Genomic DNA, 21,903 nt, shown 5'->3' with positions numbered 1-21,903 from the left:
TTGCTTTCATCTATTATACTTGATTGCCGTTTCCCATGTCAGCAAGGTAGCGTCAGGAAACAGACAAAGAATGACCATCCACTCATATACACATATATGTACATAAATGCCCATACACAAACTTACATATACATATCAACATATACATACACAAGCACAAACATATACATATATACACAAGTACATATTCATACTTGCTTGCCTTCATCCATTCCTGAAGCTACCCTGCCCTACAGGAAACAGCATTGCTACCCCCTGCTTCAGTACCATCATTATATTTCCAGCCACTGCTTTCCATAAAAGTACTGCAAATGCTTCCAACAATCTCCCCAAACCAGTTTTACACGTTTCAGTAACTTCTGACCTGCTTTTCACCAGGGCAGTGCTTCTGGTTTTAAGTTTTCTCCCTCCCTGACACAGTAATAACTAATAAAGTAATTAAGAGTATATTTATTGACTGATTTTCTCATGCTTATATCACTCACACAATATAAATGTATTTACAGCAGAACTGCATTTTGAAGCCATCTCCTAGGTTTCTGTTGGAGGATGATTGCTACATACCCACTCCTCAGCCTCATGGCTCAAGTGATCCGCTGGGGGTTGAGACGCCATGACTGCTCAGCAGCAACATCACAAGGGACACAAACAATTATTTGAAAGATACTTTCAATGCAGAAATGAGCTGAATGCAAGAATCAGGACTTCTAGCAACCTCATACTGGTAGAAAAAGGTGGACTTGAGTTTTTGCAATCATTGCACACATGATTCTAGCAATATCCTCTGTCAGTACAGTAAAACACACGATAAATTTGTTTTTCATTAAGAAAGTAATCTGAGATGATGTTGATTTATGAAGAAAAGGGAGATTTACTAATAATGTGTCATGTTTTAAGCAAAAAAGTAATACAAAATGATGGGACAGCAATTTATCAGTATTTAGTAAATATAAACAGCAGTCTTGAAATCTAGACATATACAAAATTTTAATTTTCAACTGAGGCAAACTCTCAACCAGATGAAAAGCCCTATGAGCTTTAGGGATAGCACTTGTTCACACTGTATCAAAATACCATTCCAATCGCAAAAATAACATGACACTGCTAGGATTCACTCTCTTCAGTTGTCATAATAAGGCTGGCTAATATTCATTCACCAAGACACAGAAAGCTTACAGTAACCTGCCAAAAATCAAAATGTCATTGGCAAACTGGTGGCACATTCTGTCAACCAACTTTTATCACTCTACACTGGAGTCTGTGAGATGAGCCTGATAGTCTCAGGACTCAAAAAAACTGTCTTTCAAAGACAAGTGGACAACAGGTGGATGCTCACAAGGCTTAGCCTCAAGTGGAGAAATACCTTTCCATTAAACCAGATAAATCTTATTCTAGATGGAAACATGAGAAAGTATAATTTCTTGAAAGCAGAAAAGCCTTAAAAATAAAAGAAAAAATTGCCCTTCACTTTAAATCATACTTTACTAAAGGTGGTTAACATAAAACAACTGAAGGGAAGTCAACCACATCCATACAAAGATATCATTTAATAAATTTGTTTGTTAAATGCCATACATTCCTCTTTGTAATTTCATCCAATAGGGAATCTCTTGACAAAACCATGGTACGAGCCACTTTTCTTACATTAATGGGTTTATGACTGATCCCTTGCTGTGAAAAGAGTAACAGCCTCTTGATCCAAAACATATTCATTGTTCATAAATGCTTAAAACAAACATTGGTGAACAAAGGGAAATAATCTTCTGTACTTTTCTAAAGGACTTATTTTTTCTAAAGGTATTATCAAAAGGTGGTGTTCTAAAGGAAAAATATTCCATGACTGCATTAAAAGAGATTTAATCCTAAATTTAACTATATCATGCTTAGCAAGAAACTTTGGGTTAATCTTTATCATAAAAAAATGATCAAACTTCAGTAGTGTTATATGTCTACACACACCATGAACCTTACTAACTCTCCCTACTAATTGTAAAGCTATAAACAACAAAATCTTCATTAAGACCATGGTTGTAGACACATTGCTATTAATGACATATAGAGATAGAAACTTCACGTCAAATCCCACAAATGTGCTCAAGCAAAGCACTCTCATGTAAAGCAAAAATAATATGGATTTATTCCTGTCATAAAATTGGAAAGAGAAACAGTTTAGCTTCCAATTTGTTTGAAGGAATAGTAGTTCTACCAAAATTATATGGCTGGAAGGCATGGGCTATGGTTAGGGTTGCACGGGGAAGGGTTGATGTGTTGGAAATGAAATATCTAAGAACAACATGTGGTGTGAGGTGATTTGATTAAGTAATGTAAGGGTAAGAAAGATGTGAGGAAATAAAATGAGTGTGGTTGAGAGAGCAGAAGAGGGTGTGTTGAAATGGTTTGGGCATACGGATAGAATGAGTGAGGAAAGATTGACAAAGAGGATATGTGTCAGAGGTGGAGGGAACAAGGAAGAGTGGGAGACCAAACTGGAGGTGGAATGATGGAGTGAAAAAGATTTTGAGCAATTGGGAAGGGTCTTTGAGAGAGGGTATGTATGTAGTCTGAAGCAGGTGAAGGCCTGGGAAGTCAGTCATATGTTGTTTGCTGATGACAAAGCACTGGTAACCAAGTTCACAATGGTAATTTGATGTCTGGTATCTGTAACATTTGGATACAATATTCTTGTATTTGGAAGAAGAAAGATAGCTTGTTTTTCTCTATTATTCTTTCCATCATAAACGAATTGTGTTAGGGACCTAGCACACCTATACCTGGTATTTCAAGTTCTAGGTGTATTTACAGAAGCACCATTAATTTTATCTGCATCAGCTGCTAAGTGACTAACTTGAATAAAGATTGATTAGCTTCCCCACTGCACAGCCATTTCAAATATCAAGAACTTGGGACTTTTTAATTCTACCCTCTTGAAGGGCAACAGATCCCAAATGTGACTAGTTAAGAATCCACCATGGCTAGACAAAAAATTGACCCGAGACTATAACAAAGAAGCAAAAAACTTGAGAATGCTTTGCTGCACGTTCTCATAAAAACTGAACAATCAATACAGAACTTATGATAATACATGTAATGAGAACAGACTGTAAATGGATAATGAGAAAACTGAAATTAATGTATCGGCTGTCATTCGTCAGTTATGCATCGAGAAAAAGCTCATGAAGACAAAGTTGTATTACAGTTGATCATGTGCAAACAGCTTCTCAGTTCATTTACAGTTAATCATGTACAAACAGCCTCTCATATCCTCAACTTGTCCACAATGCTATATCAAATATACACTTCCACACAAATAAAAATACTTCTAAATCTTCCATGTTGTATACTATGTTCGATCATAAAGGGACACTTTAGTTTCCATACACAACTTCATGTCTAAAAACAAGAAAACTCAAATGCATAAAATCTTAAATCAATAACCTGTAATCCTCATCTTATTTGATAATTTAGCTCATCCTCTACTATCAACATGTTGCATCATATAGCTCCAGTCCTCTACTATCAACATGTTGCATCATACACTATTTCCTATTTGTACCTTCAACAGTAACACCATATGTCATCACCAAATTATCCCACATTATAAAACCTAAATAGGCATCTTAACATTCAAGCACTTCATCCATTCATCTTTCCAATAATTCCTTCACATCTATCTTCAACTTATAATTCAGTAAAAATCTTACATGGCCAAGCCATTCTAAAAATCATGGATTAAAGCAATTCATCTTTCAAAAAATACATTTTTCTCATCTTCATTTATTCCTCTAACCCTTCTCTATCTTTTTGTTGTACTCCTTTTATCTGGAAAACTAAGATTTCACATCCAAACAGATATGGGATGGAGCACTCCAAGCTTCATTCAAATTCTTTAATTTTCCCCATTTCCCATAGCTTTTGAAGATCAAAATCTTCTCCCAGGTATAACTTTCCTCATAACTACAGATCTTACATCATCATCCTTATTATCACTGCTCCAAAATATTTAAGCAAATTAACAAATAATTCTTCTCCATAAGACCCTTTCAATCCATTACTGATTTTTTCATCCTCACCTAGTATGTAAAAGGTAAAATTATTTTTTATTATCCGATTCATGTTAATCATAAAAAAATGGATGTATAACTTTTCTTAAGAAAGAAGACTTAGCCATTCCAAACTTAAGGAATATTCATAACCAGTCTTATAAAATGGCCAATCCTTTATACATAAGTTAGATATTTTCTACTTTTTTCTCCTCTGCAATATGACTTGTGCTGATAAACTATTAAAACCATTATCTTTTCTTATGAATCAAGTTAAGCATCTGTAGTTCAAGAAAAGTACTTTACTTACTGGACTGGCTAATCCCAAATAAGGGAGGCATGGATCTGGTTGAGGCATGGCAGTGGTTGCTATTGGAAATGGTGGTTGCCACAGATGCTATGGGCCCCCTAAAAGGCACAAAATCATCCACAATGGTCACTTGCAGGTTAATGAGGCTTCCATGCTATTTATGGCCTGCCTATACTGCATGCAGGGAAGCATATTCCTTGATCAAGGGAAATAACACTAATATGCTTGCCTTGATTAAGGACAGTAGCACTGACAGGGTTAAACTAATATTTTACTGCAACTTCCCATAACTTTTAACACCATCCACCTCTACACAGCACCAAAACAAATTTCCAATATACCCAATTCTTTGTTAGATTCAGCTACCAAAATAGTACCACATGCTAAAAAAATAATTACAGAAACATAATTGTTAATATGAATGCTCCTCACCTGTACATCATAGAAAATCTTTTTGAGACCAGTCACTCCCCTACACATATCTCCACGTTATCTACTAAAAATAAGAGTACAGTAATGTTTCGAGATAAGAGAATTTGGCAAGTCTGTTATTGATGTGGGAAACATCAATTTCAAATTTGTCATAAGCATCGAATCAGTACTCTGGTACGACAGGGCTTAATCTTACACAAAACTAAATATTTCGGAAATAATATTCTATAATTATACAAAACAAAAATCATCCAAGGTTCTCTGTCTATCTCACAACTGGTTAATAAATAACATAATTTGACACAACCAATTGGTCAAATCATATATATATCACAGACCTTGCAGTGAAGAATAAGATGACCTCAAATTTTTATGATGTGGGGTAATGTATTTGGCTGCCAAAATTAAGAGATAGGTAGAGAACATGAGAAAATATAATGGTCAAACAAAACACGATACAAGATGGACTTTCAAAATAAACATTTTTCACAGGATCTGATTTTTGAACTGAAACATTCTTCAAAAGTTATACTATCACAGGAAAATTAAAATGAGCTTGTAATGTATAATTCAAGAAGATTTACAGCAGTAAAATAAAGGTACCCTCAGAGCAAATGAAAACCCTTTGAATTTCTTCTAAATTCACACAAACTTCGCATCTGTTTGGTTTAACACAAACAAAAGACACCAGCATGCAAGAACCATTAAAATGTTGTAAGTATTTATGCATAAAATCATGCATCTTAAAAAGACCATTTACAGAAAGTAGACTGTGTTTATTCTGATTCCATAAATCACAAACACAGCTGAAGAAGTATGTAAGAACTTTCTGGGAACAAATATGATTCTAACCTATCTGATGGCATCCCCTCAGATTCTGATGTATTTTAAATCTGAATGGTTAATCACTGCCTTCTACATAAAATTTCCTGCTGACAGTGAACTGACTACCCACATCCTGTTACCCAAACTTTTCCAACATATTCTTAATTCATGATTGACTAATTGGGTCAAACATTTCATAATTTAATGCCCTGATCCAAAAACACTCACATCAACAAAACCAAGCATGATACTGCTTGGTATAACTTAATTTGCACAATGCTATCAAATTCATTATAGTTTAATGTAAAAAATATATACAACTGTATTTAATAACATAACATTAGAAATTCTGTAAAACTACATCATAATAATGCATACTGTTCATAATTCAGGTTATGAAATAACTTCATGGTAATCAGTCATACTTAGTTTCAGTAATCAACATTTCTTATAATAGCATCAGTACCTCCATTATCCAAAATCCAGTAACCCACAACTAGATTTACAATTTTGAACATTCTACAGAATTACAATCAAAATGAACATACTGTACTTCTTACCAATCACAGTAAATACTATGTACCACTGAAAGACAGGTACATATGGCATTCTGTCTCTTGAGAGTTTACAAACTAATCAGGAATGCCAAAAATTTTTACACACCATGTCAGGGATGATTAAGGTACTGTACTGCTTATTGAAGTATGTGATGAAAAATCTCCAATGAGAAAGTCCATTATCATCTAATCTACCACAGCCTTTGTTTCCTTATCTTTACAAGGTCTTAAAAAGGGTTTATTCAGCATTACAGAATGTATATGTTGCACCATTCAGATATTTCCATTTCTAGAAGGGACCCAAAAATATATATCTACCCTCACTCTTTTTCTAATCACTTAATCAACACTACAACAGTAATTAACTAATTCATCTAGTACTAAAATATTAAGTGCTGAATCTGTAGATTTAAAATTACTAATTTTACTAAAATCCCTGAAATTTGCTATTCCTTAAAGTTTACAGCACTGGAAATCTCACTGTTGTGACATGATACATTTACAGCACACTGTGATGAGGTGCTCAGTACATTGCATGGTTATGCTGTGGACCTGTATATGTAACCCCAACACCACCCTGAAGTAAGTGAGGCTGACCAGCAGGCCCAGGAGCTGTTTGTGCGACAGAATGCGTCGGTATTATGGAACCTGGGTTAAACTGCTGCATGTTATGTTGGGCAGGGAAGCTACCAGACTGAGTGTTTCCCGCTTGTACACCCCCTCCAGATGATACAGGAAGGGATATAAGGTTTGACATGTGACCAAGGGAGAGGTAGTAAGAAGGCATGTGACCACTCATTGAGTGTAGGTTGAGGGGCAAGGGTTGTGGTTGTTCTCCGCCTTGGCCACCACCACCACCACCACCACCAGTCTGAAGATTAAGAGGCTGCTGCTGTGGTTGTTGAGCTGCTGCAGGGTTGAAAGCTGCTCCAGCATGAGCATTATTTCCTAAGTGCTGGAGACCAAGGACACTCAACTGGAGGTTTGGAGGGAGGGGGGGTGGTTGCTGCCCACCTACATAACAACTCATTTGTGTAGCTGGTGCTCCAGAAACTGTTGCACCTAAACCTGAAGCAGGATTTTCATTTGGCATGGTATTGCGAGCAACTTGGTTCTCTTGTGGACGTGGTTTCGGACGTGACTGTTTTGGAGTCTTCTTCTTGGTAGCCTGCAGTGCCCCTGAAGCTTCTAAACTTTTTCGAAGGTCTGACAATTTCCGCTTCACTGTATTAAAGTCCATCGATTTAAATTCCTCATGGAATACCTTAAAATATAACCATGACTTGACCTTGGCATCATAATCTTTGATGACTTTATCTGTGGGGAGTGCAAAATAAGAAAATTAATTGCATACATTTTGTTTATATATAAGAGTCAACTACAATTATAGTTGAGCCTAGTTAAAAGGGTATTAATAGTCCTTAAAATATTCTCTAAATCATAAAGTTGGCTTGGAGTATATGAATAGCACATTTCTATGCTTGACTCCACACTTGCCCTCATTTCATGTAGTAATGCCCTTTCTTCATGTCTCCAACATATATAAGCATTTTAATTCATTACCTAATGTAAGCTTTTCACCCATCTGCATGATCAGACTCTCACACCAAAACCACCTTCACTGCTCCTCAAGTTATCCTTCCTCCTTGCCTCCAAATCTTTTGACATGCAGGTCCTCTTTGTCCATCTTTCTTCTCTCACTTTCCCCACATGCCCAAACCATTTCGGCAAACCCTGTCGGCCCTCAAGATCAGATTATGCTTACTGCAACTGTCAAAGGCACCATCATTTCTTACTTGGTCAACTCACTTCACCAACGTATCATGCTATGGCATTCACATCCAGAACTTCTACACTCTTCCTTCCATCTGCATTCAAGGCTAAATACTTCAATACAAACAATATTGTCAAGATTACTATGCTTTCAAGTGCTTCTTAAGACACCCAAGGACCTTAGCCATTTCTTTCATCCTGTGATTCATTCAGCCCTCATGGCTAAATCCTCTACCAAATCCACCACCAAGTATCTACAACATTCTGCTTCCCCAAGAATCTTCCCCATTCAAACTCACACCCAAACATTCCTATTTCATTCCCCTGCTTCACCTCATTACATTTTGTCCACATCTGCTTTCAATGGTCTCTTAGCAAAACATCAAGATGTAATAAAACTCTTACAAGAATAGAAAACTGGGGGACATAAATGGAGTGAGTGTGGTGGTAAAGACCCATGTTAAAGCTGCAGTGGAGTGCATGTGAAAACTGTGTATGGCAGCACAAAAAGTGGCAAGGTATCAGATAACTGGATGGTGGCAGCTGTTGTTCTCCTGGATACTATGAAAAGGAATTAGAGTAATGGAATGAATTAAAGAGAAATATGTCCCTTTGCTGAGTTGGTGACACACGTTAAAAAAATAAGTGAAACTTGTTGGTGAAGAACACTGTGGGAGAAGGGGATTTAGATCAGACTTTTGCACTTAGTCAAGAATCTGTCTACCTTCATATTCTGCCTATGGTAAGGCTGTGACCACAGCATTCACCCTCGTGAATGCTTGTAGGCACAAAGTTTCTTTTATATTCTGCAGCTATACTTCTTGTATAATTATCAATTCCTTGTTGATCTGGTAGTTTTTAACCATTTACCGAATTTCCTTTTAAAGGTTTTGGCACTCACAACTGTCTCTGGTATGCCTTACTTCACTATGACAGGACACTAAATAGTCTAGTTTTTACCAGGCAATCGCATATCTTACTCTGTTTTTCCAAAACATTTTAAGGTATATTTATGTATAAGACAAAATTCAGTATGCGTGTGTGGAAATTTATGTATGTGCATGTGTATGTGGGTGGGTTGGGCCATTCTTTCGTCTGTTTCCTTGCGCTACCTTGCTAACAAGGGAGACAGCGACTAAGTATAATGATAAGAAAATAAGAAAATACAGAATTCCTGTATGTTGCTAAATTACCCACCAGTCTCAGGATCAATGGCCTCAGGTTCAAACTGCTGCAGGAAACTTTTATGAAGTTTTGATATATTGACATCTGGGCCCTGATTCTTATCCGTCTTGATATAGTCACTACCATTTGGTCCCGAGAGCATTTTTAAAATGTGATGCTTGATCAAAGTCACCAACTCGGGAGTTACCTGCAAAATCATATTCAATATTCAGATTAGTATGAAAATGTTCAATATAAGATAAAGCTTCAAGCTAAGGGCAATAAACTGCAAAGGCATTTAAAAGGAGGACTGTCAAGGTCAAGTGATGTGTTGAATGCTCCAGAAGGTCTAATTAGAAGATATATTGTATAATGTACTGTATGGAACATGAAGGAATGTAAGAAAGAAATAAGGGATAAGGTTGAAAAAGAGAAAATAAATGAGGCAAGACAATACAAGAAAGTTGAGACATATTCTCTCTAAGATGCAAGAGCTGTATCATGCATTCTTACGGAAAAGGAGCTGTTGATGATGACAGGGAAATACAAAGAATAGACAGGTTTGAAAAAATTAAAAAAGAAACTATACATATGAACTGAATATAAGATTCTGTGTTTACAATGGAATGTGTTGTGAAAGTTCTGGAAATGGTCGTGGCATATGAAGATTTACATTTTCTTGCACCAGGTGGTTGCTTATCTTCAGTGATTTTGCATGAATAATATGAGATTTTAAAAGGAAATGATTTTTCAATCCGGTCTTCTACCCACAAAGACAATATTTTCGATTTTCTACCAAAGAATACCTTACTCTTGTTCTACATTTTGCTGACAGATGACTTGCCCAACGAACTGAGCTTTCAATTCTATCCTTTGCTCTCCCCATCTGCACTACGTGTATAATGCTGTATACTTCATTACTTAAAGGTTTAATTGTTTTGAATTTTCCTTTTGATGCCATGTCCACATACACAATTTTCAATTAAATTCCTACTTTACGATAGCTCTTGTAAGCAAAACAATCTAAATGCTGAAACTACATTATACATATCCATACACTAGCTGCATACCAACCTTTTTGGGTCGATTCCGATGTCTTCCTCTGTTGTCCCTTGGGAATAAGATATTCTGCTCATGCTTAATACAGAGAGTTCTAATCTTCTTGTCTGATATCCCATGGATGTTGGCAAATGCTTTCTTGCACACCTAAAATGCAAATGCCACTTTTGAAAGATATGGATATATCTAGTTTCTTAAATGTTTACCGTTATAAAAGTTTACAAGGCATTAACGTAGCCATGTCAAAAAGGCATATCAAAATGGGATCTAACATCCTTGACATCTAATAATTCCATGAAAATAGTCACTAAAAATAAACTAAGTACCCTTCTTAGACTGATTATCATATTCACACAAGTTTTCTAAGGTATCTTCTATGACCTTGTAAAACTGATTATTACTACCCATCAGCAAATCAAACCTAATACCTTCCGTGATGGATTTCTGGTAAAAAAAAAAAATGATCCAATCTTGAACATTGTTTATCTTGCACAATCATTTTCTCCACTTACCTCCTTAACAACAACACCAATACTGTTTTGTTTTTTCAATCTTCTTACTCTATAGTTTCCCTATTTCTCATCCCAAGCACTTCTCCTTGGCTGGCAGATTTCTAAGTCATTCAAACTGGTTCCAAATTACCTTCCAAGTAATTCTGTGATAGAGGCCTACTCATACAAATATTTTCATCCTCTAATTTCCCTACCTCCACCTTCCGTTTCCTCTCAATTCTATCCTGCTTTCTCTCAAACATTACAAATTTATTACCATCCTCGATTACTTACTTAGATTCTTTTTTTTCTCCTTTAACTCAGCTATCTTTTCCTCTTCTGAAATATCATCAGCAGTCTTTCAACTTTTGAAACAGTCCTAATACTCTTACCTAATGCATCCAAACCATTACTACTTTCAGCTTCTCAATAAAATTCTTTGAAATCTATTTCTTACACTTCTTGAAATCAACCTGGGTGTAAATTCCAGTCTTTAAGATCTACACCTCTATCCCCTTCTAGAGCAATTCCTACTTTAAAATACCTCTTCTTTCTTACATTAGCTGAGACAGAACAGACAACTGAATGCCCAGATTGAGACTATATCATTAACGCTATATATCTATATCTATGTATGTATGACTCATGGTGAGATGCCTGAGGATTGGTGGAATGCTTGCACAGTGCCATTGTACAAAGGCAAAGGGGATAAAATTGAGTGCTCAAATTACAGAGGTATAAGTTTGTTGAGTATTCCTGGGAAATCATATGGGAGGGTATTGATTGAGAGGGTGAAGGCATGTACAGAGCATCAGATGGGGAAGAGCAGTGTGGTTTCAGAAGTGGTAGAGAATGTGAGGATCAGGTGTTTGCTTTGAAGATTGTATGTGAGAAATACTTAGAAAAGCAAATGGATTTGCAAGTAGCATTTATGGATCTGGAGAAGGCATATGATAGAGTTGATAGAGATGCTCTGTGGAAGGTATTAAGAATATATGGTGTGGGAGGCAAGTTGTTAGAAGCAGTGAAAAGTTTTTATCGAGAATGTAAGGCATGTGTACGTGTAGGAAGAGAGGAAAGTGATTGGTTCTCAGTGAATGTTGGTTTGCGGCAGGGGTGCATGATGTCTCCATGGTTGTTTAATTTGTTTATGGATGGAGTTGTTTGGGAGGTGAATGCAAGAGTTTTGGAAAGAGGGGCAAGTATGCAGTCTGTTGTGGATGAGAGAGCTTGGGAATTGAGTATGTTGTTGTTCACTGATGATACAGCGCTGGTGGCTGATTCGTGTGAGGAACTGCAGAAGCTGGTAACTGAGTTTGGTAAAGTGTGTGAAAGAAGAAAGCTGAGAGTAAATGTGAATAAGAGCAAGGTTATTAGGTAGAGTAGGGTTGAGGGCCAAGTCAACTGGGAGGTAAGTTTGAATGGAGAAAAACTGGAGGAAGTGAAGTGTTTCAGATATCTAGGAGTGGATTTGGCAGCGGATGGAACCATGGAAGCGGAAGTGAATCACAGGGTGAGGGAGGGGGTGAAAGTTCTGGGAGTGTTGAAGAATGTGTGGAAGTCGAGAACGTTATCTTTAAAAGCAAAAATGGGTATGTTTGAAGAAATAGTGGTTCCAACAATGATATATGGTTGCGAGGCGTGGGCTATGGATAGAGTTGTGCGCAGGAGGGTGGATGTGCTGGAAATGAGATGTTTGAGGACAATATGTGGTGTGAGGTGGTTTGATCGAGTAAGTAATGAAAGGGTACAAGAGATGTGTGGTAATAAAAAGAGTGTGGTTGAGAGAGCAGAAGAGGGTGTTTTCAAATGGTTTGGTCACATGGAGAGAATGAGTGAGGAAAGATTGTCAAAGCAGATATATGTGTCGAGGTGGAGGGAACGAGGAGAAGTGGGAGACCAAATTGGAGGTGGAAAGATGGAGTGAAAAAGATTTTGAGTGATCGGAGCCTGAACATGCAGGAAGGTAAAAGGCGTACAAGAAATATAGTGAATTGGAACGATGTGGTATATCGGGGTCGACGTGCTGTCAATGGATAGAACCAGGGCATGTGAAGCGTCTGGGGTAAACCATGGAAAGTTTTGTGGGGCCTGGATGTGGAAAGGGAGCTGTGGTTTCGGTGCATTATACATGACAGCTAGAGACTGAGTGTGAACGAATGTGGCCTTTGTTGTCTTTTCCTAGCGCGACCTCATGCACATGCTGGGGGAGGGGGCTGTTATCTCATGTGTGGCGGGGTGGCAACGGGAATGAATAAGTACATGTGTATCTATGTATATGTCTGTGTGTGTGTGTATATATATGTATACGTTGAGATGTATAAGTATATATATGTGCGTGTGTGGACGTGTATGTATTTACATGTGTATGTGGAAGGGTTGGGCCATTCTTTTGTCTGTTTCCTTGTGCTACCTCGCTAACACAGGAGACAGCGACAAAGTATAATAATAATAATCTATATGGGAGCGATGAAGAATATGTGGAAGGAAAGAACGTTATCTCGGAGAGCAAAAATGGGTACGGAGGAGGAGGGATGTGTTGGAAATGAAATGTTTGAGGACAATATGTGGTGTAAGGTGGTTTGATCCAGTAAGTAATGAATGGGTGAGATATGTGTGGAAATAAAAGTGGTTGAGAGAGCAGATGAGAGTGAGTTGAAATGGTTTGGAAAAAGAGGATTTATGTGTCAGAGGTGGAAGGAACAAGGAGAAATGGGAAACCAAATTGGAAGTGGAAGGATGGAGTGAAAAAGATTTTGAGCAATCAGGTCCTGAATATACAGGAGGGTGAGTGGCATGCAAGGAATAGAGTGAACTGGAATGATGTGGTATACCATGGTCAACGTGCTGTCAATGGACTGAACCAGGGCATGTGAAACATCTGGGGTAAACCATGGAAAGGTCTGTAGGGCCTGGATGTGGATAGGGAGCTGTGCTTTCATTGCATTACACATGACAGCTAATCACTGGGTGTGTATGAACGTGGCCTTTTTTGTCTGTTTTCCAGGCACAACCTTGCTGAAGCAGGGGGTAGCGATGCTTTTGCCTGTGGGACAGGGTAGCGCCAGGAATGGATGAAAGCAAGCATGAATATGTATAAGAAGTGTTTCAGATATCTGGGAGTGGCTTTAGCAGCAGATGGAACTATGGAAGCAGAAGTGAGTCACAGGGTGGGGGAGGGGCAAAAGTACTGGGAGCGTTGAAGAATGTGTGGAAGGCAAGAATGTTATCTCAGAAAGCAAAAATGGGCATGTTTGAAGGAATAGTGGTTCCAACAATGTTATATGGTTACAAGGCATGGGCTATAGACAGGGTTGTGTGGAGGAGGGTTGATGTGTTGGAAGTGAGATGTTTGAGGGCAATATGTGGTGTGAGGTGGTTTGATCAAGTAAGTAATGAAAGCGTTAGAGAGATGTGTGAAAATAAAAAGGGTGGTTGAGAGAACAGAAGAGGGTGTATTGAAATGGTTTGATCACATAGAGAGAATGAGTGAGGAAAGATTGACAAAGAGGTTATATGTGTCAGAGGTGGCGGGAATTAGGAGAAGTGGGAGACCAAATTGGAGATGGAAGGATGGAGTGAAAAAGATTTTGACCGATTGGGACCTGAACATACAGGAGGGTGAAAGGTGTGCAAGGAATAGAGTGAATTGGAACGATGCAGAATACCAGGATTGAAATGCTGTCAATAAATTGAACCAGAGCATGTGAAGCATCTGGGGTAAACGATGGAAAGTTTTGTGGGGCCTGGATATGGAAAGAGAACTGTGGTTTCAGTGCATTACACAAGACAGCTAGAGACTGAGTGTGAACGAATGTGACCTTTGTTGTCTTTTCCTAGCACTACCTTACACGCACGCGGGGAAAGGGGGTGCCATTTCATGTGTGGCAGGGTGGCAGCAGGAATGGATAAAGGCAGCATGTAAGAATATGTACATGTGTATATATGTATATGTCTGTGTATGTATATGTATGTATACATTAAAATGTATAGGGTATGTATACGTGCGTGTGGGGGCGTTTATGTGTACGTGGGTGGGTTGGGCCATTCTTTTGTCTGTTTCCTTGCACTATCTCCCGAGACAGCGACAAAGTATAATAGAATAGATAGAATAATACAGTCTTTGTATATCCCTGGAGATATAGGAGAAAGAATACTTCCCACGCATTCCTTGCATGTCACAGAAGGTGACTTAAAGGGGAGAGAGAGAGAGTGTGTGTGTGTGTGTGGTGTGTGTGTGTGTGTGTGTGTGTGTGTATGGGGAGGGGGGGGGGTTGAAATCCTCCCCTCTCATTCTTAATTGTCAAAAGAAGAAACAGAGAAGGGGCCAGGTGAGGATATTCCCTCTATGGCTCAGTCCTCTGTTCTTAATGCTACCTCACTAACATGGGAAAAGGCAAATATAGTCTTTGTATTAGATGATGTGTACATGTGTGTATATAAGCATGTATGGGCATTTATGTATATATAAGTGTATATGAGTGGATGGGCCATTCTTCATCTGTTTCCTGGCGCTACCTTGTTGAAGCAGGAAACAGCAATCAAGCATAATAAAAGAATAAAATAAATAAATAAATAATATACATACCTGTATATACAGAGTGTCAGTAATGCTGCACTTGATGCTTTAAAAGGAAGCAACAAAAACATACCAACAATGACCTCATTTCTACACTTTCACTCTCTAGCTACTCTAATTAATATGTGTAATGCACTGAAACCAAAGTCCACCATGCCCTTTTCCTCCTAAAACTGCAGAAAAGAATTAGTACCTCTGGACTTAAATTCAGCATTTTATTTCAGAAGGACTACAACTGACTACAATTAACAAAGTATATGGCTAAAGTTCACCTGAATTTCCTTTCCTTTAATGCGCACATAGTACTTGTAGGAACACGTTCTTCTCTCAGAAACTGGTTTACGCTTACGCTGTATATCATGCCGACGAATAAGTCCATACAGATAAGCATTCTGCTCGTCATAGCTGTAAAACAAATAAGCAGTATATCTTTTTACAATACGATACACAATTTAGCTGTTTACCTTCTTCCAATACAGTAAAAAAAATTCAAGTGAGAAAAAAAAAATACATTCACCATAAGAGTATCAATTTATTTTACATCTTGATACATGTGTATATTCAAATAAACTTAAAAAAGCTGATGAACTATAGTAATTCTTTTTTTTATATTTAATCACCTTTGCCTTAGCAAGGCAGTGTCAGGAACAGCCAATTGAGCCTATAAAAAAAAAAAATCCTCTTGTTGGTCTTCTTTTGATGATAAAGAAGATCTTAAGACCCCTTCCTTTCAGTTATATCCTAAAAGAAGCAAGAGTTCTTTCTACCCTGTCCCTAAAAATAATGGCTCAAAACATGCAGTAATCATACTGGGATGTATCACTTGCTCCTCATTAAAGGCTATGTCAGGAAAGGATCTTTGTTACTGTACATAAAAATTGTTTTACCAATAAGTGTATTATGTCTCCAAAATATAAACATCAAAGCTGTAACATTATGCTGTCAAAAGCAAGATTTGTCTGAAAACAAAGTGACCACTATTTTCAAATAATCACAAAGCTAGCATATCAAAATTTAGAGAAAAACATTCTAGGATAATGCAATATTGCACTAAATCCCTCCAGCACATCCTGAATATGAATGTGTGGCTGGCTATCCTTATGACTTTTGTGCTGCACCTACAATATGCAAAACAGGAACTTGTCTGGGAAAAAAAGTGTTCCTTACATTACTTGAAATACCCTCAAATCTCTGCAAGATAAAAATATGCAGAGAAGCAATAAAAAATAAGTACCCTTCACCAGAGAGAGTACCTATGGTGAGATATTCCCATGTGGTAGGGACAGCACGTATCACTCACCATATGTCATTTGTTTAACAATGTTGTCATTCCCTAATGATATGAACATTGAAGTTATTTTGTAATGGTTATTTTGTCAATTTGCTTGCAATAATGGATCGCACATTATTAAGTACATCAGCTTATCTTTTGCATTATTTTCCCATATGCCACTTCTTAATTAAAACTGAGAATGGCTGGAGCTAGGGGGGTGGAAGTACGAACCTTCCACTGACATTTAGATGAAATTTTTTGGTTATAAAGATTTAAACCAACAGTTTGTTTAATGTTCAATGTTCTTTCACTCATATAAGCGGATATTTGTTTAAACTTAATTGCTCCCCAAAAAATTCTTCAAAAGGAAACAGTAATAACCCCATTTGTAAAACAAGGGAAAATACACCATTAAGAAAAAATTGTTAGACACATTACACATGTAATCACATATCATTGGAAGACAGTACTGCTCATAATGAAAGGCACTGAAGTAGTACTTTATCCATATTTTCCCTTCAATCACATTAGTCTTTTCATTCTAAGCAGGACAATAATCTCAAATCGTATTTCCCTGTGGGACGGGACTGACCCACACAGTGGTGCAAGGAAAGTAATTATTTACCACAGTGTAAATATGATTACAGCTGCAATTGGTTCTCGATTAATCCATTATCAAGTTAATTATTGTTACCACGACCCTTCTATAATGGTGATATGGAGTAAGATGCATGTCGCTAAAACATAACAATTATAAACAAAAGCGCATTAATTTGTTAATTACCTATTGAGGGAATAATATCCATTGAATATCGCGTTACGGTTTTCGTCAGACACTACAGTAAAACACTTATTTTTGCAGTTACAATCGGGGCCTATAGCACGGGGGCCCACTAGCTCTCCCTTCGTATTCACGTATGCGTGTCCTGACAGTATAGCACGTTTTCTCTTTTCCTTTTTCCAATTCGCCGGGTTCCTTGTTCTTTTCTTCTTTTCTTTTGGTGTCTCTTGCTGCACTGTATTTTGAGCAGGAGGTACAAATGTAGGTTGAGGTACCATAGAGTGATAGAAGCCGGAAGCCATGTTGATATTTACAAACACCTGACGACGTTCGAACTGTCTCTATTCCAGTGACATTCATATATACATAGCTGACAAATATGATTTACATTTGATATTATGTAAGTATTGTGTAATTATAAAGAGGAAGATTGATTAAAGGATTTCATTAAATCCCTTCGTAGATAATTACCAAATTTACATAAATAGACATTGAAGTCGCTCCTCACGTAATCGTACCCTACTCAAGATCCGCCCAGAACTTGACGTCACGAAAAACCCTGTTCATGATTGGCTATTGGGCTGCGATCTAGAAAGTCCTTTGTTAGTTGCTGTAGGTCAATACTCGTGTTTCCCTGCTTCCCTCAAACCCGGCTCCCCACAGCCACTGGAAGAATAAAAAGGACATATGTTACTCGCAGACATAAACACCACCACGTGTTCCTCCCACGCCTTGCAGAGGAAGGCGTTTGCTGAATGTCCACACATGCTATGTACTACACACATTTATGATTTTTTTATAGCTCATTTCAGGAAGTTTTTCTCGTACGTGGCAAATACTTTACACACGCACACAATATATATATATATATATATATATATATATATATATATATATATATATATATATATATATATATATATATATTTTTTTTTTATTATTATACTTTGTCGCTGTCTCCCGCGTTTGCGAGGTAGCGCAAGGAAACAGACGAAAGAAATGGCCCAACCCCCCCCCCCCATACACATGTATATACATACGTCCACACACGCAAATATACATACCTACACAGCTTTCCATGGTTTACCCCAGACGATTCACATGCCTTGATTCAATCCACTGACAGCACGTCAACCCCGGTATACCACATCGCTCCAATTCACTCTATTCATTGCCCTCCTTTCACCCTCCTGCATGTTCAGGCCCCGATCACACAAAATCTTTTTCACTCCATCTTTCCACCTCCAATTTGGTCTCCCTCTTCTCCTTGTTCCCTCCACCTCCGACACATATATCTTCTTGGTCAATCTTTCCTCACTCATCCTCTCCATGTGCCCAAACCACTTCAAAACACCCTCTTCTGCTCTCTCAACCACGCTCTTTTTATTTCCACACATCTCTCTTACCCTTACGTTACTCACTCGATCAAACCACCTCACACCACACATTGTCCTCAAACATCTCATTTCCAGCACATCCATCCTCCTGCGCACAACTCTATCCATAGCCCACGCCTCGCAACCATACAACATTGTTGGAACCACTATTCCTTCAAACATACCCATTTTTGCTTTCCGAGATAATGTTCTCGACTTCCACACATTCTTCAAGGCCCCCAGGATTTTCGCCCCCTCCCCCACCCTATGATCCACTTCCGCTTCCATGGTTCCATCCGCTGCCAGATCCACTCCCAGATATCTAAAACACTTCACTTCCTCCAGTTTTTCTCCATTCAAACTCACCTCCCAATTGACTTGACCCTCAACCCTACTGTACCTAATAACCTTGCTCTTATTCACATTTACTCTTAACTTTCTTCTTCCACACACTTTTCCAAACTCAGTCACCATATATATATATATATATATATATATATATATATATATATATATATATATATATATATATATATATATGTAAGGCATGTGTACGTGTGGGAAGAGAGGAAAGTGATTGGTTCTCAGTGAATGTAGGTTTGCGGCAGGGGTGTGTGATGTCTCCATGGTTGTTTAATTTGTTTATGGATGGGGTTGTTAGGGAGGTGAATGCAAGAGTTTTGGAAAGAGGGGCAAGTATGAAGTCTGTTGGGGATGAGAGAGCTTGGGAAGTGAGTCAGTTGTTGTTCGCTGTGATACAGCGCTGGTGGCTGATTCATGTGAGAAACTGCAGAAGCTGGTGACTGAGTTTGGTAAAGTGTGTGAAAGAAGAAAGTTAAGAGTAAATGTGAATAAGAGCAAGGTTATTAGGTACAGTAGGGTTGAGGGTCAAGTCAATTGGGAGGTGAGTTTGAATGGAGAAAAACTGGAGGAAGTGAAGTGTTTTAGATATCTGGGAGTGGATCTGGCAGCGGATGGAACCATGGAAGCGGAAGTGGATCATAGGGTGGGGGAGGGGGCGAAAATTCTGGGAGCCTTGAAGAATGTGTGGAAGTCGAGAACAGTATCTCAGAAAGCAAAAATGGGTATGTTTGAAGGAATAGTGGTTCCAACAATGTTGTATGGTTGCGAGGCGTGGGCTATGGATAGAGTTGTGCGCAGGAGGATGGATGTGCTGGAAATGAGATGTTTGAGGACAATGTGTGGTGTGAGGTGGTTTGATCGAGTAAGTAACGTAAGGGTAAGAGAGATGTGTGGAAATAAAAAGAGCGTGGTTGAGAGAGCAGAAGAGGGTGTTTTGAAATGGTTCGGGCACATGGAGAGAATGAGTGAGGAAAGATTGACCAAGAGAATATATGTGTCGGAGGTGGAGGGAACGAGGAGAAGAGGGAGACCAAATTGGAGGTGGAAAGATGGAGTGAAAAAGATTTTGTGTGATCGGGGCCTGAACATGCAGGAGGGTGAAAGGAGGGCAAGGAATAGAGTGAATTGGAGCGATGTGGTATACCGGGGTTGACGTGCTGTCAGTGGATTGAATCAAGGCAAGTGAAGCGTCTGGGGTAAACCATGGAAAGCTGTGTAGGTATGTATATTTTCGTGTGTGGACGTATGTATATACATGTGTATGGGGGTGGGTTGGGCCATTTCTTTCGTCTGTTTCCTTGCGCTACCTCGCAAACGCGGGAGACAGAGACAAAGCAAAAAAAAAAAAAAAAATATATATATATATATATATATATATATATATATATATATATATATATATATATATATATATATGTATATATATATATATATATATATATATATATATATATATATATATATATATATATATATATATAAATATATATATTCCACATCTTCTTCATGGATAATAAACATATATTATATATATCATACTTTGTCGCTGTCTCCCGCGTTAGCGAGGTAGCGCAAGAAAACAGACGAAAGAATGTCCCACATACACTTGTATATACATAATCGCCCACACACGCACATATACATACCTACACATACATATAAATACACAGGACATACATATATACACATGTACATATTCATACTTGCTACCTTCATTCATTCCCGTCGCCATTCCGCCACACATGAAATGGCACCCACACTCCCCTCCACCCACGCGCGTGCAAGACAACGCTAGGAAAAGACAACAAAGGACACATTTGTTCACAGTCTCTAGCTTTCATGTGTAATGCACCAAAACCACAGCTCCCTTTCTGCATCCAGGCCCCACAAAACTTTCCATGGTTAACCCCAGATGCTTCACATGCCCTGGTTCAATCCATTGACAGCACGTCCACCCCGGTATACCACATCGTTCCAATTCAGTCTATTCCTTGCACACCTTTCTCCCTCCTGCATGTTCAGGCCCCGATCACTCAAAATCTTTTTCACTCCATCTTTCCACCTCCAATTTGGTCTCCCACTTCTCATTCCCGCCACCTCTGACACATATATCCTCTTTGTCAATCTTTCCTCACTCATTCTCTCCATGCGACCAAACCATTTCAATACACCCTTATCTGCTCTTTCAACCACACTCTTATTACCACACATCTCTCTTACCCTTTCATTACTTACACGATCAAACCACCTCACACCACATGTCCTCAAACATCTCATTTCCAACACATCCACCCTCCTCCGCACAATGCTATCTATAGCCCACATCTCACAACCATATACCATTGTTGGAACCACTATTCCTTCAAACATACCCCTTTTTGCTTTCCGAGATAATGTTCTCGCCTTCCACACATTTTTCGACGCTCCCTGAACTTTCACCCCCTCCCCCACCCTGTACTCACATAGATAGGGTTGTGCAGAGGAGGGTGGATGTGCTGGAAATGAGATGTTTAAGGACAACATGTGATGTGAGGTGGTTTGACCGAGTAAGTAATGATAGAGTGAGAGAGATGCATGGTAATGAAAAGAGTGTGGTTGAGACACCAGAAGAGGGTGTATTCCTAGCGCTATCTCGCGGGGGGAGGGGGATGCAATATCATGTGGCGGGTGGCAATGGGAATGAATAAAGGCAGCAAGTATGAATCATGTACATGTGTATATATGTATATGTCTGTGTATGTATATATATATGTATACATTAAAATGTATAGGTATGTATATGTGTGTGTGTAGACATGTATCCATATACATGTGTATGTGGGTGGGTTGGGCCATTCTTTTGTCTGTTTCCTTGTGCTACCACGCTAACGCAGGAGACAG

At 38.4% G+C, this 21,903-nt stretch overlaps 1 protein-coding gene across 1 annotated transcript; it reads right to left on the bottom strand.

The window, feature by feature from the left end:
* Window positions 1–435: 435 nt before the first annotated feature.
* On the bottom strand, window positions 436–17,717 carry LOC139764866 (uncharacterized). Its single transcript, XM_071691894.1, has 5 exons — window positions 17,288–17,717; window positions 15,503–15,635; window positions 10,176–10,307; window positions 9,135–9,309; window positions 436–7,481 (listed from the first exon to the last, which is right to left on the bottom strand). Exons 1-5 carry the CDS (start codon window positions 17,584–17,586, stop codon window positions 6,688–6,690), a joined length of 1,533 nt encoding a protein of 510 aa, XP_071547995.1. The 5' UTR covers window positions 17,587–17,717; the 3' UTR covers window positions 436–6,687.
* Window positions 17,718–21,903: the final 4,186 nt, after the last annotated feature.

This window comes from Panulirus ornatus, chromosome 51 (assembly GCF_036320965.1).
Source record: "Panulirus ornatus isolate Po-2019 chromosome 51, ASM3632096v1, whole genome shotgun sequence".
Classification (NCBI taxonomy): Eukaryota; Metazoa; Arthropoda; class Malacostraca; order Decapoda; family Palinuridae; genus Panulirus; species Panulirus ornatus.
This window is presented reverse-complemented; position numbering and strand designations above follow the sequence as displayed.